The sequence below is a fragment of the Eleutherodactylus coqui genome, chromosome 8 (assembly GCF_035609145.1).
Source record: "Eleutherodactylus coqui strain aEleCoq1 chromosome 8, aEleCoq1.hap1, whole genome shotgun sequence".
Lineage (NCBI taxonomy): Eukaryota > Metazoa > Chordata > Amphibia > Anura > Eleutherodactylidae > Eleutherodactylus > Eleutherodactylus coqui.
In genome coordinates, this window is record NC_089844.1 from 41881531 (window position 1) to 41903545 (window position 22015).

At 48.7% G+C, this 22015-nt stretch overlaps 1 protein-coding gene across 1 annotated transcript in view; it reads right to left on the bottom strand.

Annotated features, from left to right (window-relative positions):
- Positions 1-3264: 3264 nt before the first annotated feature.
- SMARCAL1 (SWI/SNF related, matrix associated, actin dependent regulator of chromatin, subfamily a like 1) overlaps positions 3265-22015 on the bottom strand; it is a 28154-nt gene continuing 9403 nt past the window's right edge. Inside the window, exons 6-17 of the mRNA XM_066575557.1 lie at positions 16197-16380; positions 15437-15587; positions 14946-15104; positions 14799-14864; positions 13984-14124; positions 13693-13911; positions 10650-10720; positions 9585-9687; positions 9028-9210; positions 6388-6488; positions 5809-5905; positions 3265-3511 (exon numbers count right to left, since the gene is read on the bottom strand). Coding sequence (XP_066431654.1) covers positions 3350-3511; positions 5809-5905; positions 6388-6488; positions 9028-9210; positions 9585-9687; positions 10650-10720; positions 13693-13911; positions 13984-14124; positions 14799-14864; positions 14946-15104; positions 15437-15587; positions 16197-16380 — 1637 coding nt within the window. The 3' untranslated portion in view covers positions 3265-3349. The remainder of the gene's footprint in view (positions 3512-5808; positions 5906-6387; positions 6489-9027; positions 9211-9584; positions 9688-10649; positions 10721-13692; positions 13912-13983; positions 14125-14798; positions 14865-14945; positions 15105-15436; positions 15588-16196; positions 16381-22015) is intronic.

Sequence of the window (22015 nt, forward strand, 5' to 3'; positions counted from 1 at the left end):
TGCCCTGACCACAATATGACAGTGTGCCCACCACAGGCAATATGCCCTCACACAGAAAAAGTGCTTCCAGTGAACCCCTATTAGTGCCCCACAACAATACGATGCCACCTCAGTGCCCACCTGTAGTAGTAATGCCCCACAACACAGTACAGATTACCCGTTGTGGCCGCACACAGAAAATGAGCTTCAAGTGACGCCAACCACACAGTATGACACCACCTTAGTGCCGACTTATGGAGAAGTAGCCCCTTTTAATGCCCCCTTCCCAACAACATGCCTCTTTACTGCCCCCACAATAGAATACTCCCTTCTGTGCCCACCACAGAAAAGATGCTTTCTTACCACCCCTACACAGTGAAGCCGTTAGTGCCCAACGCAATGACCCTAGTGATGCCCCACACACAGTAAAATACCCCTTGTGCCACCACACAGAAAAAGTGGCTGTAGTGATGCCCCTATGTGCCCCATACAGAAAAAGTACCCCCAATGATGCTGCTCACATTGTAATGATTCTTCCGCAGTGCCCCACATAAAAAACTGCTCCTACTGATAACCATTTCGTGCCCAGCACACTATGATGCCCCCCTGGAAAAAAAAAAAATCTCCCAGTCCTGATCTAACAGAGGAGATCAGTCCGCAGGTCTCCTCTGGGCTATCTGCTCCAGGCTGCCGTCACGAGCAGTGAGGGTGTGAGTGATGAAACAGATGGCTTCCGGCATCACCGCTGTGTGTCCTGAGGATGCAGTTGATATTAGAACTCAAAAATAGCGCGTCAAGAGCCACTTGGGTTAAACTTGAACCGGTACGATACCACAAGCCGGAGCAGTAAACTCTAAAGTGGGTCCCTAAAATATAACTTATTACCATATACTAAAAATAATCACCCTATATAAATTTTAAACCTCCATATCAACCGCTGTTGACAGTATAAACAGGGGCAACAAACATCTACCGGCGTGTGTGCCCAGAGCAATAAAGGGCGGTGTAAGGAGCCCACACTGCCCTCCCTATAAAGTACAAGGCTGCTTATGATTGATCAGGCACATCGGTGAAGGCTCGACGGTCAGTTGTGGACCAAGCAGGATGCCGGCACACTCTACCTAGTTGGCTTATACTGACCCAGGCCACCGCGCCCATACTAGCAATTAGGTGTTGATTATAGTACTAGTGTTTCTCGTGGTGCAATGCGCCACTGAATGATATGGTATAGTGAAAGGGATTGGTGTTGTAAGCACACGGTTGCTGTTTTAGGACCTGTGATGATGTCACCGTCATTGCTTAAATGATTGTCTCACACACACCGCACATAGCTCAGCTACATGCCTGACTCATACACACAGCTCTGCTACATGCGCGTCACACACACCACACAGCTCTGCTACATGCGTGTCACACACAGCACACAGCTCTGCTACATGTGTGTCACACACAGCACATACAGCTCTGCTACATGCATATCTCATACACACCATACACAGCTCTGCTACATGCGTTTCACACACACCTTTACATTACACACCGCTCTGCTACTTGAGTGTCACACACACACACACACAGCTGTGCTAAATGTGTCTCACGCACACCACACGCAGCTCTGCTACATGCGTGTCTCACGCACACCACACGCAGCTCTGCTAGATGGGTGTCTCACGCGCACCACACGCAGCTCTGCTACATGCGTGTCTCACGCGCACCACACGCAGCTCTGCTACATGCGTGTCTCACGCGCACCACACAGCTCTGCTACATGCGCATGTCACACACACAGCTCTGCTACATGCGCATGTCACACACACACAGCTCTGCTACATGCGCATGTCACACACTCAGCTTTACTACACATGCACATGGTCGTTAGCACTTTGATTATGGACACATGAAAGTAGCCCAGTGTCTACAATTTCAGTCGCTCAGAGCAGCTAAATGAGGTGCTGTGCTAAACTGAACTGTAGTGATGGAAATGAGTTTAAGAAATAAGGGGTAACAACGGGGTTAGAGTTGTTTGTCGCACTCCGTCCATACGGTCAGTGGTTAATATGGAATCTTACAATTTATATAGTGTGATTTTGTTTTAGTGTTTAATAATAACAGTTATATTTTAAGGTCCAACTTTAGGGTTTACTGCCTCCGGCATATAGTATCGTACAGCTGAAATCAGGACATTTAGAATTCTGTACCTCCCAGGACATCACTTCAAATCCAGGACTGTCCCGTTGGAAAACGAACGACCTCACCAGCAGAATAGTGAGTGCAGCTCTGGAGTATAATACAGGATATAACTCAGGATCAGTACAGGATAAGTAATGTATGTACACAGTGACTCCACCAGCAGAATAGTGAGCGCAGCTCTGGGATATAATACAGGATGTAACTCAGGATCAGTACAGGATAAGTAATGTATGTGTACACAGTGACTCCACTAGTAGAATAGTGAGTGCAGCTCTGGAGTATAATGCAGGGTGTACCTCTGGATCAGTACAGGATAAGTAATGTATGTGCACAGTGACTCCACCAGCAGAATAGTGAGTACAGCTCTGGAGTATAATATAGGATGTAACTCAGGATCAGTACAGGATAAGAAATGTATGTACACAGTGACTCCACCAGCAGAATAGTGAGTGCAGCTCTGGAATATAATACAGCATGTAACTCAGGATCAGTACAGGATAAGTAATGTATGTATACAGTGACTCCACCAGCAGAATAGTGAGTGCAGCTCTGGAGTATAATATAGGATGTAACTCAGGAGCAGTACAGGATAAGTAATGTATGTACACAGTGACTCCACCAGCAGCAGAATAGTGAGTGCAGCTCTGGAATATAATACAGGATGTAACTCAGGATCAGTACAGGATACGTAATGTATGTACACAGTGACTCCGCCAGCCTGATAGTGAGTGCAGCGCTGGAGTATTATACAGGATGTAACTCAGGATCAGTACAGGATAAGTAATGTATGTATACAGTGACTCCACCAGCAGAATAGTGAGTGCAGCTCTGGAGTATAATACAGGATGTAACTCAGGATCAGTACAGGATAAGTAATGTATGTACACAGTGACTCCGCCAGCCTGATAGTGAGTGCAGCGCTGGAGTATTATACAGGATGTAACTCAGGATCAGTACAGGATAAGTAATGTATGTACACAGTGACTCCACCAGCAGAATAGTGAGTACAGCTCTGGAGTATAATACAACTAAACTTTTTATGTAGAATTTCATATGTAAACTGCACTTATTAATATATAAATAAGAGATCAGACGTTTTATAATTTCTCTTTAATGTTAACAAAATATAATATAAAACATATAACGCTGTACAGCACGTTTTGGGGTTCTGAATAAATCTCTAATTGTCAATCTTTCTTTTCTTGCACAGATTTACTTCTGGGATTTCTTGGTCAAACGCTTCACAGGCCTCCAGCAAGAGAGCTTCATCTATGTCATTGGCAGCCTCGTCCTCCAAGAACGACCTTTGGAAGAGGTCATATATGGTCTTCTGTTTTGGGTCCTGCGGTAAATATGAAGGAGATGAATCAAGGCCCACTTACACGTAACGATTATCGCTCAAAATGTGTTCAAACGAAACAATAATTGTTCAGAGTGAATGCGAAAAACAATAAAAATAAATAAATCGCTCACTTGTCGTTCCCAGTTTGTTAGGCTGACTTCTCAGTCAGCTTAAAAAACCTCGCTGGCTTCTTTTCCTGTGTAAACGCTCCCTGGTCAGCGCTTCATGTAAGAGGTGAAGCGCTGGACGAGAAGCCCGCGATCCAGCGGCAAGTCTTTCTGTATAAGCACTAACGAGTGTTGACGACCTTAGCGGTGACATCGGCGCTCGTGCAGTCGTTTGAAAGACCGTCGGCCCGTGTAAAAGGGCCATTAGGTGAAGTACAATTTGTAGTCGAGTCACGGACCATACGAATAACGTATGCCGCATCCAGACATACAGATAGAACTCCAACTGTCTGACACCTGAAAGTCTGGAATGCCGGCTGCACTAGCACTGGCTGATTAATAGTGCTGGACTATCAGGTGCTGAATGAGAACACTGAACTATTGCAATTTTATTCAGGATCCCTGCTATCGTTCAGTCCAATAATCTGGAAATCATACAATTCCACGGATGCCAGACTGCTGGAGCCTAGCTAAACAATAGTCCAGAACACGTGTGAAAAGTACAATTTGCGTAAGACAAGGTTATCACACCGTGTGACTCGTGAGCAAAGAGAGGATGAGGGTAAATAATTCTGTCTCCCGTTGCTGCCACTTTGGTCCATTACTACAACCTATAGTATGAACTAGCTCATAGATGCAATAGATAAATGGGTATATATAAGGACCCTTTTATATCTGCATGAGAGGTTTCGTTTGGAGTCTCCAGTGCAGATTCAACAGAAAATTCCAGACACAATAGTGCAGCACGCAGTGCTATTTCACTCGTCGGAGCCCATTATAGTCAATGGGGTCCATTAGGCTCCGGCATGTGCCAGATCTGGGAGTTTCGGCATTTCCGTTGTTTGGCTGTAAAGATGGAGCCAAACAACGGAAATCAGACGGAGCCTAGGGCACAAACTGAAAGGGACCTTAGATAGATCTATGCATGCACCATATCTAGATCCATCTATGCATGTAAAAACCTTATTCTTGCGGCGGGTGTCTCAAAAGTGTGGAAACACCTACATAAAATGAAAACCGTTTGATCCAATTTTGCATACAAGCTGCGGGGGAAGTGGGAAACGTGTTAGGCCAGGTCACCAACAAGACAGCCATTTTGAATGCCACCATCTTGGATTCTATTTTTATTTCTCCAATGGGAAGGTAGGTGTGCGATATATCAAACTGGCAGAGAATTTCACCAGAAAAACAATGGCGTGCTTCATTTCAACATCACTTTATTCATTCTCACGTTCACACAGTGAAGTTTCTTCATAACAGGCAATGTGGATGATGGCGTTCCCTCAGGTAGAAGGTGTTGAAATCGTCCTTATGTCAGGTGAACAAAGCACATGTATCATCGTCACAAATTTCAATCAACGCCACCCAACCAGACCTCCCAGTGGCCAAGCTTCTTTCCAAGCTCCGAGAAACAGGTTCTGACGTGCCACGTTGTGCGCTCTTGCTGAAGAGCCCAGAACAGCGGATGCAGATGCTTCATCAGTAACAGTTTTTGGTCGTCCAGATTTTGTTTTTCGAAATTTGAAAAGAAGTTTGTCAACTCCATTGTGAGTAATGGGAGGTCTGGTTTGGTGGCATTGAAAGCTGTGCCGATGACACATGTGCTGCTTTCACCTGACATAAGGACGATCTCACCATGTTCTGCTTGAGCTAACACCATAATTCACATTGCCTGTAATTAAGAAAATCACTGTGTGAACATGAGAATAAAGTGATGTTAAAATGAAGCACTCCATGGTTTTACTGGTAAAATTCTTTGCCAGTTTGATATATCGCATGCCTACCTTCCCACTGAAGATGTAAGAGTAGAATCCAAGATGGTGGTATTCAAAATGGCTGTCATGTTGGTTATATGGCCTAACAGGTTTCCACCGTACCATGCAGCTACTATGCAAAACTGGATCACTGTCTGCCAAACCGCTCTCATTCTATAGGGGTATTTCCACACTTTTGAGACACCCGGTATATTTATGAATACATATCTAAATAGAGCAAATGGAGATGGAGTGAGAGATATGAGATATATAGATATGGACCGTGACACCGTATGGCGATATATATATATATATATATATATATATATATATATATATATATATATAAATAAAAAGAGCCCTTCTTTCTTCTTACCTTATAAAGAAAGTCAGTCGATTCTGTCGTTTCTGAAAAATTAGCCTCTGACAGACCCGCTTGGCCCAAAATCTTGATCTTTTCCTGAATCATCGGCCTGTTGACGAATAGTGAGATAAAGTGGATCAGTCTGTGGCAAACGTGTATCGTGAATATTGTTGTGCCCAGATGGCATCCCCTGTTCATACCCTAGTAGGGCATATAAACATCATAGAGCAGGGTCACTTGCCATTTCTAGAGCCGGAACGGAGAGCCTGTCTGTAAGAGCGACTCCCATCCGGGAGTGCAGTCCTTGTAATCATAGAATGGCCATTTATGTGAATCCTGTAATACTGAATTTCCCCTCTAGTGGTCACTGCAGGGAAAATCTTTAGCTAGCAGTGACTTGGCCCAGCAATATCAGCTGTTGGTTGTGGATGCCCGAGTGGAACCAGGGGTCATTAGCTGTTGGCCCCCGGGCTCTGCATTCTGATAGAAGTTCTGCATGTTGTCACAACCCCTTCTTAAGTTAGAAAGTAACTATAGCTCTGCAAAGATTTTGGACTTTTTAAATACTTTTTCCCATAGTTTTATTTTTACCACAAGTAGTCGTCCGCTGTTCCTTTGGCTACCAGGTAGTGAATATTCACAGAGCTCGTCTGTCCTATTCTGTGGACCCGATCTTCTGCTTGAATTAAAACCTACAAATAGTCAAGAGAGATTTATTATTGAACTTTTCAAGCAGCAGTAAATCAGCGGAGCTGCAAGAACAGAGTATACACAATTGTAGTTTATAATCTGGCATCCAATAATCCAGAAATTCATATTTCACATAGAACTGGACATAAAATGACCTGGAATATTATGGGACTGGGAAAACTGGGTTACAACCAATATAAAGGGGGCTTCTACCAGCTTCCCAAGACTCCTGAACAGCGGGCTATGCCGGAATGATGGATTTATTGCTGTATAACCAGGTAGTTACCATTCCGGAGTCTGGGAGAGCTGGGTGATGACCCCTAAATGAGCTGAGAGGACAGTCATATACAAGTCACCCTGCTGTCTTCCAACCAAATAACAATAAGGGCTCGATCCCATCAGTGTTGGAGGTTCCATTTGGAAGGTCTGTTGCTAAATTTTGTTTAAAAACAGGACAAAATAGTGCAGCATCCTGTAAAATGCCGGAAACCGAACAGACTCCATTATAGACAATGAGGTCCGTTTGGTGCCATTTGGTTCTGTCATAAGACAGATCGGTTGGCCAGGGAGTGGCGTTTTCATGAGCGCTGATGTGAATGAGCCCCAAAAGAGTGACAGAAGAAAACAACTCGAGGACTTGACATTTTCTGCAGATTTAATGCTTATCTCTGCCTAAATCTCTCCACTTCCAAGCTGCGAGTTCGCCTGCCGGATATCTAAGAGTGACAAGACGACTGGATTTTGAAAACATAAAACTTTTGGAACCAGAATAAAAGACAGACTGCACCGCCAGACTCTTTCGGGAGGTGAGGAGCAGAAGTGGGGTGTCATTCAGAACAACATGAGGCTGACTGGTTCGGCATCACAGCGAGGGCGGACATGATTGTAGCACGACCGCAGCAGCTCAGGCTTTATAGATGCCCAAGGAAAAAAGTGAGATTCTGTTTCATTAGTAGTTTTATCCTCTTAATAGCCCGATCTTTGCACATATTTAACGAGCCTAGCATTTTGAAATGTATTTATTAGGTGACCAAAGGTATTTTTGCACCATTTTGTTCAGGATACATAGACCAAAAGATGACTGGGGAAGCCAATGGCAAACCACCCCGCAAAAACAGTCTGCCAATAAAACGGCACATATGGCGTCACCCTAGGAGTCGGTCGTGACTCAGTGCTCGCACCAGGGGACTTTACCTTTACCTACATACACCACATTCAGACAGGAGTATTATGAACTTATCTGACAGATAGGCTCACCACGGAGAATCGCGGCAATTCGCAGCATGATGCCACTTGTCGCCCGCGGAGAATCGATATGATTCTCCGCTCGTGAACAGGGGGGCTGTGCTTTGCATAGCAACGCTATGGAAAGCGTGCACTGCGTTCTCCGCGACCGGATTATCGCTGCGGGGAACGGAATGCAAAAATGCCCGTGGAAGTAGAGACAGCATGTTCGAGTTGACAGATTCCCTTTAACTTTACAAATTGACACTAAAATAAAGTCATATATCAGTTTTCCTATTTGGTTTCAGTCATTTAGATACATAGTATGTAGAGTCTTGGGTGATCAGGTGGCTAGGATAATAGTCTGGGTTATCTATGTATATATTTTATACACAATATGCCCCACATGAGGTCACAAAAGACGTTCACAGATCAACATTTCTTTCTTGAATTTTGCAGTTTTCCACTGTATATGGGGCATCCACAGGAACCACCAGGGAAAAACAGCCTCCTCTGGTCACAATAGAGCTGACCATTATAGGTGACGACCCAGCAGCTCTGCCGTGCAGGGGGCACTCTGTGAACATGAGGACCAGATGCAATAAAATGCTCACTGAGTGTTATGTAGGCTGGAGAAGGAGAGCATTTATAAATTGCTTCTGCCTCTTTTGGGGGTCGTCAGCTGCTCTCACTTCTGCTAGATTGCAGGAGCTTTAAAGCAGCAACACCAAAAGTCATGGTTGCAGATTCACGATTTGTACCTCTCACCGTCAAAAAACAATGGCAAAAGGGTGCATTCAAAAGTTGCTGATTTGATGCGGATCTACAGCAGATTTCACCCTTTCGATTGAAATTAAACCTGCTGCAGATTCACACCAAAATCCACAACAAACCAGCTACGTGTGAAGGCATCCTTAAGCTCAAAAACGTTTTCTGAAAATAGATCAATTCATGTGAGAAATGGAAAGTCAGTCGTCTTCACATCTCCCATACACTGTAATGCGGAGTTATTAGGATTGGTGGGGGTCCCAGATGCTGGATCCCACACAATTAGCATTAAAGGGGCTGTGCCAACACGCACATACCCTACAAGCACGTGGAGCCCGGGGTAAACAACTGATCATCCCAGGGTCCGCTCTCAGCACCCCTTGAAGCTGCAGTAAGCAATAGATTTTGCTACAGGAGAATTGTAGTATTACAGAACAGCTATTTACACGAAAGGCTGCCTCGTAATACCAAAAACATGTTAAGTGTAAACTAGCAAGACATGGACAAATCAATTCCACTTCCCTCTTCATAAAGGAAGCTAGCACTCACCCCAGGGTTCCAGAACAACTCTGCAAACACCACCAGGTCCGCTGAGGACAAGGTCAGCCCCATATTGGCGGCTGTGATGGACAATACAGCGACACAGGTCTTGTCCGAAAACTGGAATTTTTGACAGAGCGCTTGGCGATCGGCTGAGGAGGTGGCTCCATCGATACGGATAAATGCCACGTTCTGTAGGAAAGGAATACAGCATATACATCCAGGATAAGTCCCAAGAAAAGAGAGTGAAACATGTACAGAGGAAGTTAATAAAACTGCGGGCCGTGCCTACTGAAGGAGTTATTCCCATCTTGTAAATTGATCAGCAGACCACTAGGATGTGCGATCACCTTACGAACAAACCATGTAGAACAGCTCGCAGTATAATGGCTTCCACTTTTTCGAGTCTTACGTGTTAGCAGTGTTTATCTGATTGACTTCAATGAAAAATAAAAAAACAGAAACAAATGCCCCCACTGTGATCTACATGTAGGAAAACTGCCATTTCCAATAACACTGGGATGATAAGGACTAAATCAGACTAAAGAGACCAGAGACTCGCTCACCTTTCTCTCCAGCTCTTCACAGACATTGTCCAGCACCAGCCTGTGATGGGCAAACACCAGGAACTTCTCTCGCCCGCTCTCCAGCAGATCCAGGATGTATTCTCTGCAAACACCCAATGTGCATGAAGACATTAATATACAGAGTTCTCCACCGCACTCCCCTCCACATGATTAATAAGTAGCAGTTCCCATAGTATATTCCCCTTATTGTAATACTTCTCATCATTCTAAGAGTTCTGATGATCGGTGATGTCTGACCGCAGACACACAAATGTACTACAGGTTACATACAGAGCTTATTTACATGAATAGCTAGGCATTACTTATCCTGTACTGAACCCGAGTTACATCCTGTATTAGGCTGCCTGTCCCTGGGCGTCGCAATATCCCGCGGGAGCTGCCGCTGCGGAGCAAGAGCCATCTGACGAATCTCAGCGGTGAGTCTATCTGACAGATAGGCTCACCGCAGAGAATCGCGGCAATTCACAGCATGCTGCGATTTGCCGTCCGCGAGAGCAGAGAATCACTACGATTCTCCGCTCGTGGACAGGGGGAATGGATGGATTATTGCGGATGGATGGATTGCCACGGGGAACGCAATGCAAAAACGCCCGTGAACAGGCAACCTTATACTCCAGAGCTGCACTCACTATTCTGTTGGTGGAGTCACTGTACATACATTACTTATCCTGTACTGATCCTGAGTTCTATCCTGTATTATACTCCAGAGCTGCACTCACTATTCTGCTGGTGGAGTCACTGTGTACATACATTACTTATCCTGTACTGATCCTCAGTTACATCCTGTATTATACTCCAGAGCTGCAATCACTATTCTGCTGGTGGAGTCACTGTGTACATACATTACTGATCCTGAGTTGCATCTTGTATTATACTCCAGAGCTGCACTCACTATTCTGCTGATGGAGTCACTGTGTAGATACATTGCTTATCCTGTATTATACTTCAGAGCTGCACTCATTCTACAGACGCCTGCACTGTTGTCTTTACACCAGGCACTGCACTTGTGATGTAGGATTATCTGTCCCCTCGAAGGTCACTCACATTACACATCGGATCTTAGCTTCTGCTGTCCTGTTGTAGAAGAGGAGAAGAGCTTCTTTCTCTTGAACTTTCTGTAATAATAAGCAACATATACACTAGATGCAACTGCTGCGATGCTGCACACGCGGCGGTACGTTACTGCTACGCTGCTATATAGACTGCGGTACATTACTGCTGCACTGCTATATACACTGCGGTGCGGTACGTTACTGCTGCGCTGCTATATACACTGCGGTACATTACTGCTGCGCTGCTATATACACTGCGGTACATTACTGCTGCGCTGCTATATACACTGCGGTACATTACTGCTGCGCTGCTATATACACTGCGGTACATTACTGCTGCGCTGCTATACACACTGCGGTACATTACTGCTGCGCTGCTATACACACTGCGGTACATTACTGCTGCGCTGCTATATACACTGCGGTGCAGTACATTACTGCTGCGCTGCTATATACACTGGGGTACGTTACTGCTGCGCTGCTATATACACTGCGGTACATTACTGCTGCGCTGCTATATACACTGCGGTACATTACTGCTGCGCTGCTATATACACTGCGGTGCGGTACATTACTGCTGCGCTGCTATATAACTGCGGTATATTACTGCTGCGCTGCTATACACACTGCAGTACGCTACTGCTGCGTTGCTATACACACTGGGGTACGTTACTGCTGCGCTGCTATATACACTGCGGTACATTACTGCTGCGCTGCTATACACACTGCAGTACGTTACTGCTGCGCTGCTATACACACTGCAGTACGTTACTGCTGCGCTGCTATACACACTGGGGTACGTTACTGCTGCACTGCTATACACACTGGGGTACGTTACTGCTGCGCTGCTATATACACTGCGGTACATTACTGCTGCGCTGCTATATACACTGCGGTACATTACTGCTGCGCTGCTATATACACTGCGGTGCGGTACATTACTGCTGCGCTGCTATATAACTGCGGTATATTACTGCTGCGCTGCTATACACACTGGGGTACATTACTGCTGCACTGCTACTATACACTGCGGTACGTTACTGCTGCGCTGCTATACACACTGCGGTACATTACTGCTGCGCTGCTGTATACACTGCGGTACATTACTGCTGCGCTGCTATACACACTGCGGTACATTACTGCTGCGCTGCTATACACACTGCGGAACATTACTGCTGCGCTGCTATACACACTGCGGAACATTACTGCTGCGCTGCTGTATACACTGCAGTACATTACTGCTGCGCTGCTGTATACACTGCGGTACATTACTGCTGCACTGCTATATACACTGCGGTGCGGTACATTACTGCTGCGCTGCTATATACACTGCAGTACATTACTGCTGCGCTGCTGTATACACTGCGGTACATTACTGCTGCGCTGCTATACACACTGCGGTACATTACTGCTGTGCTGCTATACACACTGCGGAACATTACTGCTGCGCTGCTATACACACTGCGGAACATTACTGCTGCGCTGCTGTATACACTGCGGTACATTACTGCTGCGCTGCTGTATACACTGCGGTACATTACTGCTGCGCTGCTGTATACACTGCGGTACATTACTGCTGCGCTGCTGTATACACTGCGGTACATTACTGCTGCGCTGCTGTATACACTGCGGTACATTACTGCTGCACTGCTATATACACTGCGGTGCGGTACATTACTGCTGCGCTGCTATATACACTGCGGTACATTACTGCTGCGCTGCTGTATACACTGCGGTACATTACTGCTGCACTGCTATATACACTGCGGTACATAACTGCTGCGCTGCTGTATACACTGCGGTACATTACTGCTGCGCTGCTATATACACTGCAGTACATTACTGCTGCGCTGCTATATACACTGCGGTGCAGTACATTACTGCTGCGCTGCTATATACACTGCGGTACATTACTGCTGCGCTGCTATATACACTGCAGTACATTACTGCTGCGCTGCTATATACACTGCGGTGCAGTACATTACTGCTGCGCTGCTATATACACTGCGGTACGTTACTGCTGCGCTGCTATACACACTGCAGTACGTTACTGCTGCGCTGCTATATACACTGCGGTACATTACTGCTGCGCTGCTATACACACTGCAGTACGTTACTGCTGCGCTGCTATACACACTGGGGTACGTTACTGCTGCACTGCTATACACACTGGGGTACGTTACTGCTGCGCTGCTATATACACTGCGGTACATTACTGCTGCGCTGCTATATACACTGCGGTACATTACTGCTGCGCTGCTATATACACTGCGGTGCGGTACATTACTGCTGCGCTGCTATATACACTGCGGTGCGGTACATTACTGCTGCGCTGCTATATAACTGCGGTACATTACTGCTGCGCTGCTATACACACTGCAGTACGTTACTGCTGCGTTGCTATACACACTGGGGTACATTACTGCTGCACTGCTACTATACACTGCGGTACATTACTGCTGCGCTGCTGTATACACTGCGGTACATTACTGCTGCGCTGCTATACACACTGCGGTACATTACTGCTGTGCTGCTATACACACTGCGGAACATTACTGCTGCGCTGCTATACACACTGCGGAACATTACTGCTGCGCTGCTGTATACACTGCGGAACATTACTGCTGCGCTGCTGTATACACTGCGGTACATTACTGCTGCGCTGCTGTATACACTGCGGTACATTACTGCTGCGCTGCTGTATACACTGCGGTACATTACTGCTGCACTGCTATATACACTGCGGTGCGGTACATTACTGCTGCGCTGCTATATACACTGCGGTACATTACTGCTGCGCTGCTGTATACACTGCGGTACATTACTGCTGCACTGCTATATACACTGCGGTGCGGTACATAACTGCTGCGCTGCTGTATACACTGCGGTACATAACTGCTGCGCTGCTGTATACACTGCGGTACATAACTGCTGCGCTGCTGTATACACTGCGGTACATTACTGCTGCGCTGCTATACACACTGCTGTATGTTTATATTGAACAAGTACTGTTTGGCGTATAAGTCGTAACTCACGCTTTTGAAGCCTTGCGCCATTTGTTTGGCTGACGCCACTAAGGCTGCTTTAGTCTTTGCGTTGATGCCTTCAGCGGTGATGACCACCATTTTGCGTTGTTTGGCAGGCAGTTGGGAGAGAACGTCAGACTTGAGGCGTCTTATCATTATGGATTCTTCCAGCAGCAGTTTCAGCTCGGTCAGGTTAGAGGATTTGGTGTAATCCCATCCCCATGGCATCTGCATACGAGAAGGTGTTTATATTTCCTAGTCGCCCATATTGGCCCTTCTGTAGGGTCACATGACACTCACCAGTTTAGCATCGCAGTAACGGACTCCAAACACATGGAAACGTGAGAAGAAACTGGGTCTAACGGCGTCGATCTGGGTGTACAGCTCCGCCGGTCGGGACATCGCTGGAGTGCCAGACAGCAGGATGACTCTCTTGGCGCTCTACGACAAAGAGCTAAAGTCACTACCGGAGGCGAGGATTACACAACCGCTCAGGACTGTAGGAAAGCCGAGTGGCAACCCCTGTGAGAGGAGTAATGGCGGACGTAATAGTTTCCACTCGGCTTTTCCAAACATATATACAACGCATCAGACGTGCCGCTGTGTTCAAAAATGTGTAACTATTCAGGACTAGATCACCTTACCTTGTTACCGGGGTTATCCCAAAATGCACAAACTATCACTTATGAATTGATGATAAAAATCTATTTTGGTTCAACCCCTTTAAGCAATGACAAAATCACACTCATGACAACAAATAGGAAGTTGTCACAGCTCCGCCCCTTTTTTAGCAGCAAAACAGAAACAGTATTTAAAGAGGTTTTCCCACCACTTAAAATTGTTCCACAACCCCTCTGTCCTTCCTGGTTGCTGCTGACCAGGACATGTGACTCCTGCAGCCAATCACTGCTCACAACAGTGTCCATCTACAGCCAGTGATTGGCTGCAACAGTCAGGAAGGACAGAGAAGTTCAGAAACAATTTTAAGTTGTGGGAAACCCCCTGTAATACATTATAACACGGAGCTTCAGTTAGTTTTGAGTTACCTTTAAATCATACGTATTTAATATATACATGTGATACAGAAGAGCTTGTCAGGTCGTAGGGGTGTGTACCTGTAACAAGGGCGTAGCGGACTTACATCGGGCCGTCTTCACGTTCTTCAGAAAATGAGATTCATCCTTGAAAGCAAAAAATAAGAACTATTGATGCACAGAACCAAATGTTCTGCATGAGGGTTCCGGGCGAGCCAAAGCACTTACTATAATGACAACTTGGAAGTTGGAGGTGATGGTCTTGTCCATCTTCGTGAGGAGGTCGAAGCTGACGATGTTGATGAGGCTGGCGGACTGGCTATCACGACCTGTGACTATGACATTGATGCTATTTGAATTGACGGACGGCAGCCATCTACAGAAAGCCTAAATATGGAAGGGGGCAACAGGAAATAAGACATGGCATCTCAGATCACAAAGCAGAGGCACGTGGGTAAATCATAAAAAGTATAATAATATACATAAAATATTTGCTGCGGCTGCATGATTCTGCCATTCATAAACAGCTATAGATTGACATGTAAGTAAGGCAATGCTGGGAGTTCTCGCTGCGGGAAAGGGAAGGAAGCTGCCTCGTTCACAGACCCAGACACAGAGATCACATACTGATATGGACACGACTTGCTACATGTAGAATGCTTCACATTCATATCACATGAGTGCATGGTCATCTTACTGGGCTCAGCGAGACTCCTTACCTCTGCCCAGGTAAACCGGACAGACGATGGAGCCACCACAAGCAGCGGCCACTCCTTCCTGTAATAAGCAGCGATGCAGATGGCCTGGATGGTCTTCCCCAGGCCCATGTCATCAGCCAGGAGCAGCCGACCTTCCCGAAAGATGGCAAAGCTGGAATGAATGAGAAGAATCAGGCCGGGTTCACACATCACATATTGGCCACAGTACAATGCAAGTGAACGGCAATTCTCTGCATATCTAAATCCATGGCGTGTGGTCTCTGTTACCCCAGATTTACTGCAATGCATGAAGCCTGCACCCCCCTCTAGGTTATACATGGACCTGCTTGCAGATATCCCAGCCTGGTTCAGAATCATTCACGCTTTTTGTGACTCCAGCCTTAAGGCCCTTCTACACGGGAAGATAAATATTCAGATTCCCGCGATTCAGAGAGTCTGAATGGTTATCGTTCAGTTTAAAAGGCTCCAACTGAAATATGAATGAGAAGGCATTCGCTTCTCATTTGTTGTTCAGTTTCTGCACGATGAATCGACCTGTGTAAACAGGCAATCAGTCACTTAGGAGCGACCACCAGCCTGGGTTGGAATGATCCCCGGCCGCTCTGGTTCAATAGTCACAAAGCGTAAATGATTCTGAACCAGACTGGAAATCCATATATTACCTAACGGGTAAAAACACGAAAGAGTATTGCTGGGACGACCTGTTGGGTATCTTGCGCCCAACAGGTCGTCCCATGTAAACGCACACTCCAACACTTACTTCACCCCGTCCCTCTGGAAGGGCATCAGGCTGCTGACCAGCTTGGAGTCCACTGCAGACAGGTCTACGTCCGGGACCTCGGGACGATTTAAAGAGGTTTTCTCAAACTGAGAGGCGAATGCTTGTATAACGGGTCTGGGGAGCGGCTCCACCTCCACCTGCGGCAGTCTGAGGGAGGCTTCCACTGCAAGGAGTCACAAGGGAATATTCACTTCAATGCATACATAGACTAATTGGAGAGTCTGGGGTGGAAAATGGCGTGGGGCAACCACTGCCAAACTGTTGGTGCCGCTAACTAATATGAAAAACGTAAGGACAAATAGAGTAACCAAAATAAATACACCTGTAGGAAAGGAAAAGAGCGCGCAAGCCGGGGCATAAGGGAAGGGAGCGCGCAAGCCGGGGCATAAGGGAAGGGAGCGAGCAAGCCGGGGCATAAGGGAAGGGAGCGAGCAAGCCGGGGCATAAGGGAAGGGAGCGAGCAAGCCGGGGCATAAGGGAAGGGAGCGCGCAAGGCGGGGCAGAAGCGGAGGGAGCGCGCAAGGCGGGGCAGAAGCGGAGGGAGCGCGCAAGGCGGGGCAGAAGCGGAGGGAGCGCGCAAGGCGGGGGAAAAGCGGAGGGAGCGCGCAAGGCGGGGCAGAAGCGGAGAGAGCGCGCAAGGCGGGGGAGAAGCGGAGGGAGCGCGCAAGGCGGGGGAGAAGCGGAGGGAGCGCGCAAGGCGGGGGAGAAGCGGAAGGAGCGCGCAAGGCTGGGGAGAAGCGGAAGGAGCGCGCAAGGCTGGGGAGAAGCGGAAGGAGCGCGCAAGGCTGGGGAGAAGCGGAAGGAGCGCGCAAGGCTGGGGAGAAGCGGAAGGAGCGCGCAAGGCTGGGGAGAAGCGGAAGGAGCGCGCAAGGCTGGGGAGAAGCGGAAGGAGCGCGCAAGGCTGGGGAAAAGCTGGGGAAAAGCGGAAGGAGCGCGCAAGGCGGGGGAAAAGCGGAAGGAGCGCGCAAGGCGGGGGAAAAGCGGAGGGAGCGCGCAAGGCGGGGGGGAAAGCGGAGGGAGCGCGCAAGGCGGGGGGGAAAGCGGAGGGAGCGCGCAAGGCGGGGGGAAAGCGGAGGGAGCGCGCAAGGCGGGGGGGAAAGCGGAGGGAGCGCGCAAGGCGGGGGGAAAGCGGAGGGAGCGCGCAAGGCGGGGGGAAAGCGGAGGGAGCGCGCAAGGCGGGGGGAAAGCGGAGGGAGCGCGCAAGGCGGGGGGAAAGCGGAGGGAGCGCGCAAGGCGGGGGGAAAGCGGAGGGAGCGCGCAAGGCGGGGGGAAAGCGGAGGGAGCGCGCAAGGCGGGGGGAGAAGCGGAGGGAGCGCGCAAGGCGGGGGGAGAAGCGGAGGGAGCGCGCAAGGCGGGGGGAAAGCGGAGGGAGCGCGCAAGGCGGGGGGAAAGCGGAGGGAGCGCGCAAGGCGGGGGGAGAAGCGGGGGGAGAAGCGGAGGGAGCGCGCAAGGCGGGGGGAGAAGCGGAGGGAGCGCGCAAGGCGGGGGGAGAAGCGGAGGGAGCGCGCAAGGCGGGGGGAGAAGCGGAGGGAGCGCGCAAGGCGGGGGGAGAAGCGGAGGGAGCGCGCAAGGCGGGGGGAGAAGCGGAGGGAGCGCGCAAGGCGGGGGGAGAAGCGGAGGGAGCGCGCAAGGCGGGGGGAGAAGCGGAGGGAGCGCGCAAGGCGGGGGGAGAAGCGGAGGGAGCGCGCAAGGCGGGGGGAGAAGCGGAGGGAGCGCGCAAGGCGGGGGGAGAAGCGGAGGGAGCGCGCAAGGCGGGGGGAGAAGCGGAGGGAGCGCGCAAGGCGGGGGGAGAAGCGGAGGGAGCGCGCAAGGCGGGGGGAGAAGCGGAGGGAGCGCGCAAGGCGGGGGGAGAAGCGGAGGGAGCGCGCAAGGCGGGGAGAAAGGAAGAGAGCGCGCAAGGCGGGGAGAAAGGAAGAGAGCGCGCAAGGCGGGGAGAAAGGAAGAGAGCGCGCAAGGCGGGGAGAAAGGAAGAGAGCGCGCAAGGCGGGGAGAAAGGAAGAGAGCGCGCAAGGCGGGGAGAAAGGAAGAGAGCGCGCAAGGCGGGGAGAAAGGAAGAGAGCGCGCAAGGCGGGGAGAAAGGAAGAGAGCGCGCAAGGCGGGGAGAAAGGAAGAGAGCGCGCAAGGCGGGGAGAAAGGAAGAGAGCGCGCAAGGCGGGGAGAAAGGAAGAGAGCGCGCAAGGCGGGGAGAAAGGAAGAGAGCGCGCAAGGCGGGGAGAAAGGAAGAGAGCGCGCAAGGCGGGGAGAAAGGAAGAGAGCGCGCAAGGCGGGGAGAAAGGAAGAGAGCGCGCAAGGCGGGGAGAACGGAAGAGAGCGCACAAGGCGGGGAGATGGAAGAGAGAGCGCAAACCAGGGAGAAAGGAAGAGAGCGCGCAAGCCGGGGAGAAAGGAAGAGAGGGGAGAAAGGAAGAGAGCGCGCAAGCAGGGGAGAAAGGAAGAGAGCGTGCAAGCACTCTGTGGAAATAGACCTTCTCAGCAGCGTCACTCGCAGCAACAGATTTCACCTATTCCAATTAAGTGAATTTCACACCAAATTCTGCATCAAAATTTGCACCATTTATTATGGGTTTGGTGCTGCGGACATTCTGAGGCTAATCCTGCCCGTGTGACCACCGCCTTGGGGTATGCTCTCAGAGCACCAGAACAGCCGAATCTTGTCCGACAGACTGGCTGCTATGGATGAACTACATGGCAACTAGTTACGTTGTCAGTCCGTCTCAAATGAATCAGCACCGCGACGAGGGCAGCGGCGGTGCAGGGGGCTCATCCAGGGCGCGCCTGTACCTGCAAACACGACATTTAGGCCACAGCTCTGCGCCGATTCATTTCCTATCTTTATAGACGTTGGAGCTCGGGTTCTCTGGCACACAGCAACGAATCCTCTGCATCCAATCACAGTCAGAGAGGTAATGGTCTGCAGCCACCACTAGGGGGAGCAACCTGCATGAAGATTGGTTCAGCTGCCATGGAAATGACTGATAAATCCATCTTAGGCTGCCCGCAGTGATAGCAGCTGCTAATTCCACTTAACCCCTTAGTGACGCTCCCTATTTTGGACCGAACAATTTTTTGTGATTTTCATCTTCAATAGCCAAATCTTTGTTACGTTTCCGCTGACATGGCCGTACGGCGGCTCATTCTCTAAGGGCCAGCTGTAGTTTTTATTGGTTCCGTTTCAGGGTACATATATTATAGAACATTCTTTTGTTCTGGGGGGCGGTTTTTCTTTTCTTTCTGCGTTCACTATGCGGTATAAACAACGTAATCATACTGACCCGTAGAAAACCGTCATAACTACGGTAGATCACAATTATATTTTTTTAGGCTTTTCTACTTTTGCACATGAAAACCCATTTTTTTGAATTTTTTTTTTTGCATCACTGCGTTCAAAGACCCAGAACGTTTCCCATGGCCGCAGCTGTGAGGGGCTTGTTTTTAGTGTGACAAGCTGTAGTTTGTATTAGCACCATTCTGGGGCACTTAGGACTTTCTTTTTATCATTTTTCAAGGATTGTGGCTGTGTTTTTTGCATATTGTTTTTTTTAATAGCGCTAGCAATGTGGGATAAAAGGGTTTTCAATTTATCGTTTGGGTCGCTATGGATCCGGGAATACCAAACTTTTTTTTAAATTATTTTTTTCAAACAATAAAAGAAGGAAACAGGGAGCAAGGAAAGTTTTTTATAAAGTTGTTTTACGTGGATTTTTTTCTTTCACTTTTTTTTTTATATCCCTGTACGGGACTTGAACCAGCAATGTTATCATCGCTCAGACAAAGTACTGCAATGTATTCTCTCGATTCTTTCACAGTAAAAGCCATAGCAATCCGTCGGCCCTCCCTCTGAGAACTCTCAACATTAATTATGGCCCATTAGGAGTTAACAGAGAGCGGGATTGATGATTCCCACGGTTGCAGCAGGACGCAGGCTGTCAGGCTCAGGCTCCGCGCCTGCGCCATCCATATGCTGTAAATGTACTGCGTTTTGCAGGAACCCCTTCCCACCAATGAAGTACATGTACATCACGGGCGGGGGAAGGGTTTAAGGGCCTATGATCAGGCAACAAGGGACATTCCTTTGCCCAATCACTTGGCCGTCAGAGGTTAGCTAGATGCTACAGTGCAGGTCGCATCTCCATTACCAGGGCCCTAGTATCCAGGAGCACTCTGGCCACCACACGGCCCTTGCGGCCATCCCCTCTCATATGGACGTCCACGTAATATAAACTGTGATTGGTCAGACCAGGACGCCTTCTTCCATCGCTCCACGCTGCAGTTTTGATGCTCATGTGCCCGGTTTAGGTGGTTACAGGGGGCACGTGGGCACTCTGACCAGTCTGAGGCCTCATTGTACACAGCGAGCCATGTTCTATCACTTCTCCTACAGATCCTCTTCTGTAGGATCGGAGCAGACAGGCAGCCTCGGGCGCTACAATGCTGTTGCTGGTCACGGATTGTTCTTCCTTGGACCACTTCCAGCAAGTACTGCCCACTACCTACCGGGACACCCCACAAGACCGGCCCTACTGGAGAACCCTCGACTGAGTCACATACTCGTCACCAGATCCTTACATTTGCCTGTTTTTCTTCTAAACATCAACTTCAGGAACTGACTGATCACTTACTGCACGTATATCCCACCCCGACCGGCGCCATTGTCACCAGATATTCTAGGATTTTAATGTTATGGCTGATCGGTTAATATACATTAAAGAAAATCTGCTTTGCTGCAGTCGATTTGTGATCTTCAATGAAGATGGCCATCAAAACTCACATTCGCACAGTCTATAGCCCCTTCAATAGGAAGACTCTGTCACCTACATTTAGCCCTACAAGCGAAGCTTATAGACTGAAGGTAGGTGATCCGCCGAGTCCAGGGATGTAAGTGTTATACTTACCTTCTCCGTCGTTCCCTTGGTGTCGGCGCTAAAAGACGACGCTCAATGCATTGAGTTGCGCTGCCAAGTAGTCCTTCCATTATAAAGTTAGGGCGGACTATTTAGAACATCGCTCAAAGCACTGAGCGGAAGCTTTTTAGCACTCACACCGGGGAAGGCAAGTATAAGACTTACATCCCCAGACTCAGCGGGTCACCTATTACCAGCCCATAAACTTAGCTTATAGGGCTTCAAGTAGGTGACAGATTCCCTTAAAGGAAATTCATTCCCCTTTAATCTAAACATGGTCATCAGCGCCCCTGCAAATGTGCAGCAACATCTTCTTCCATCCCATAAACGCAAGATCAGACCTGTATCTGTCTGTAATATAACACGCTGCAGCAGGCACCTCCCCCACTTCTCTGCCCGCAGTAGGAGACCCTACGCAGAGCATCGCCCACTTAAGGGATTTGCATCAATATTGACTTTTATCACCCATCTTATTCAGTGCAGGCTCACTGCACCCACGGCAGTGACATGGAGACTGACTGGAGTGGTGGTGACACATACATGGTGCCGCTCCATTCAATTCAATGGGGCTGATGGAAAAAGCCAAGTACATCAGCCCTGTTGAAGATATGGAGCAGCACTTCCTATGCATGACCATTCAGTCACCTCCTCATGCCGGGGGGTTGCAGTGAGAAGGAGAGGAGGACATAGGATCCTTGGGTCTTGGGATTGGCGGGGATTTCAGTAGTGAAACCCACACCAAATAGAGCTTTATCACCTATCCTATGGATAAGTGATAAAAGTCTATTTCGGGTCAACCCCTTTAATGACGCCCCATACAATCTGCAATGTGCCAAGTCAGAAATGGAAGACATCAGAGGAAATAAACGGATCTGGCTGCGGTGATGTCCGGGCTGC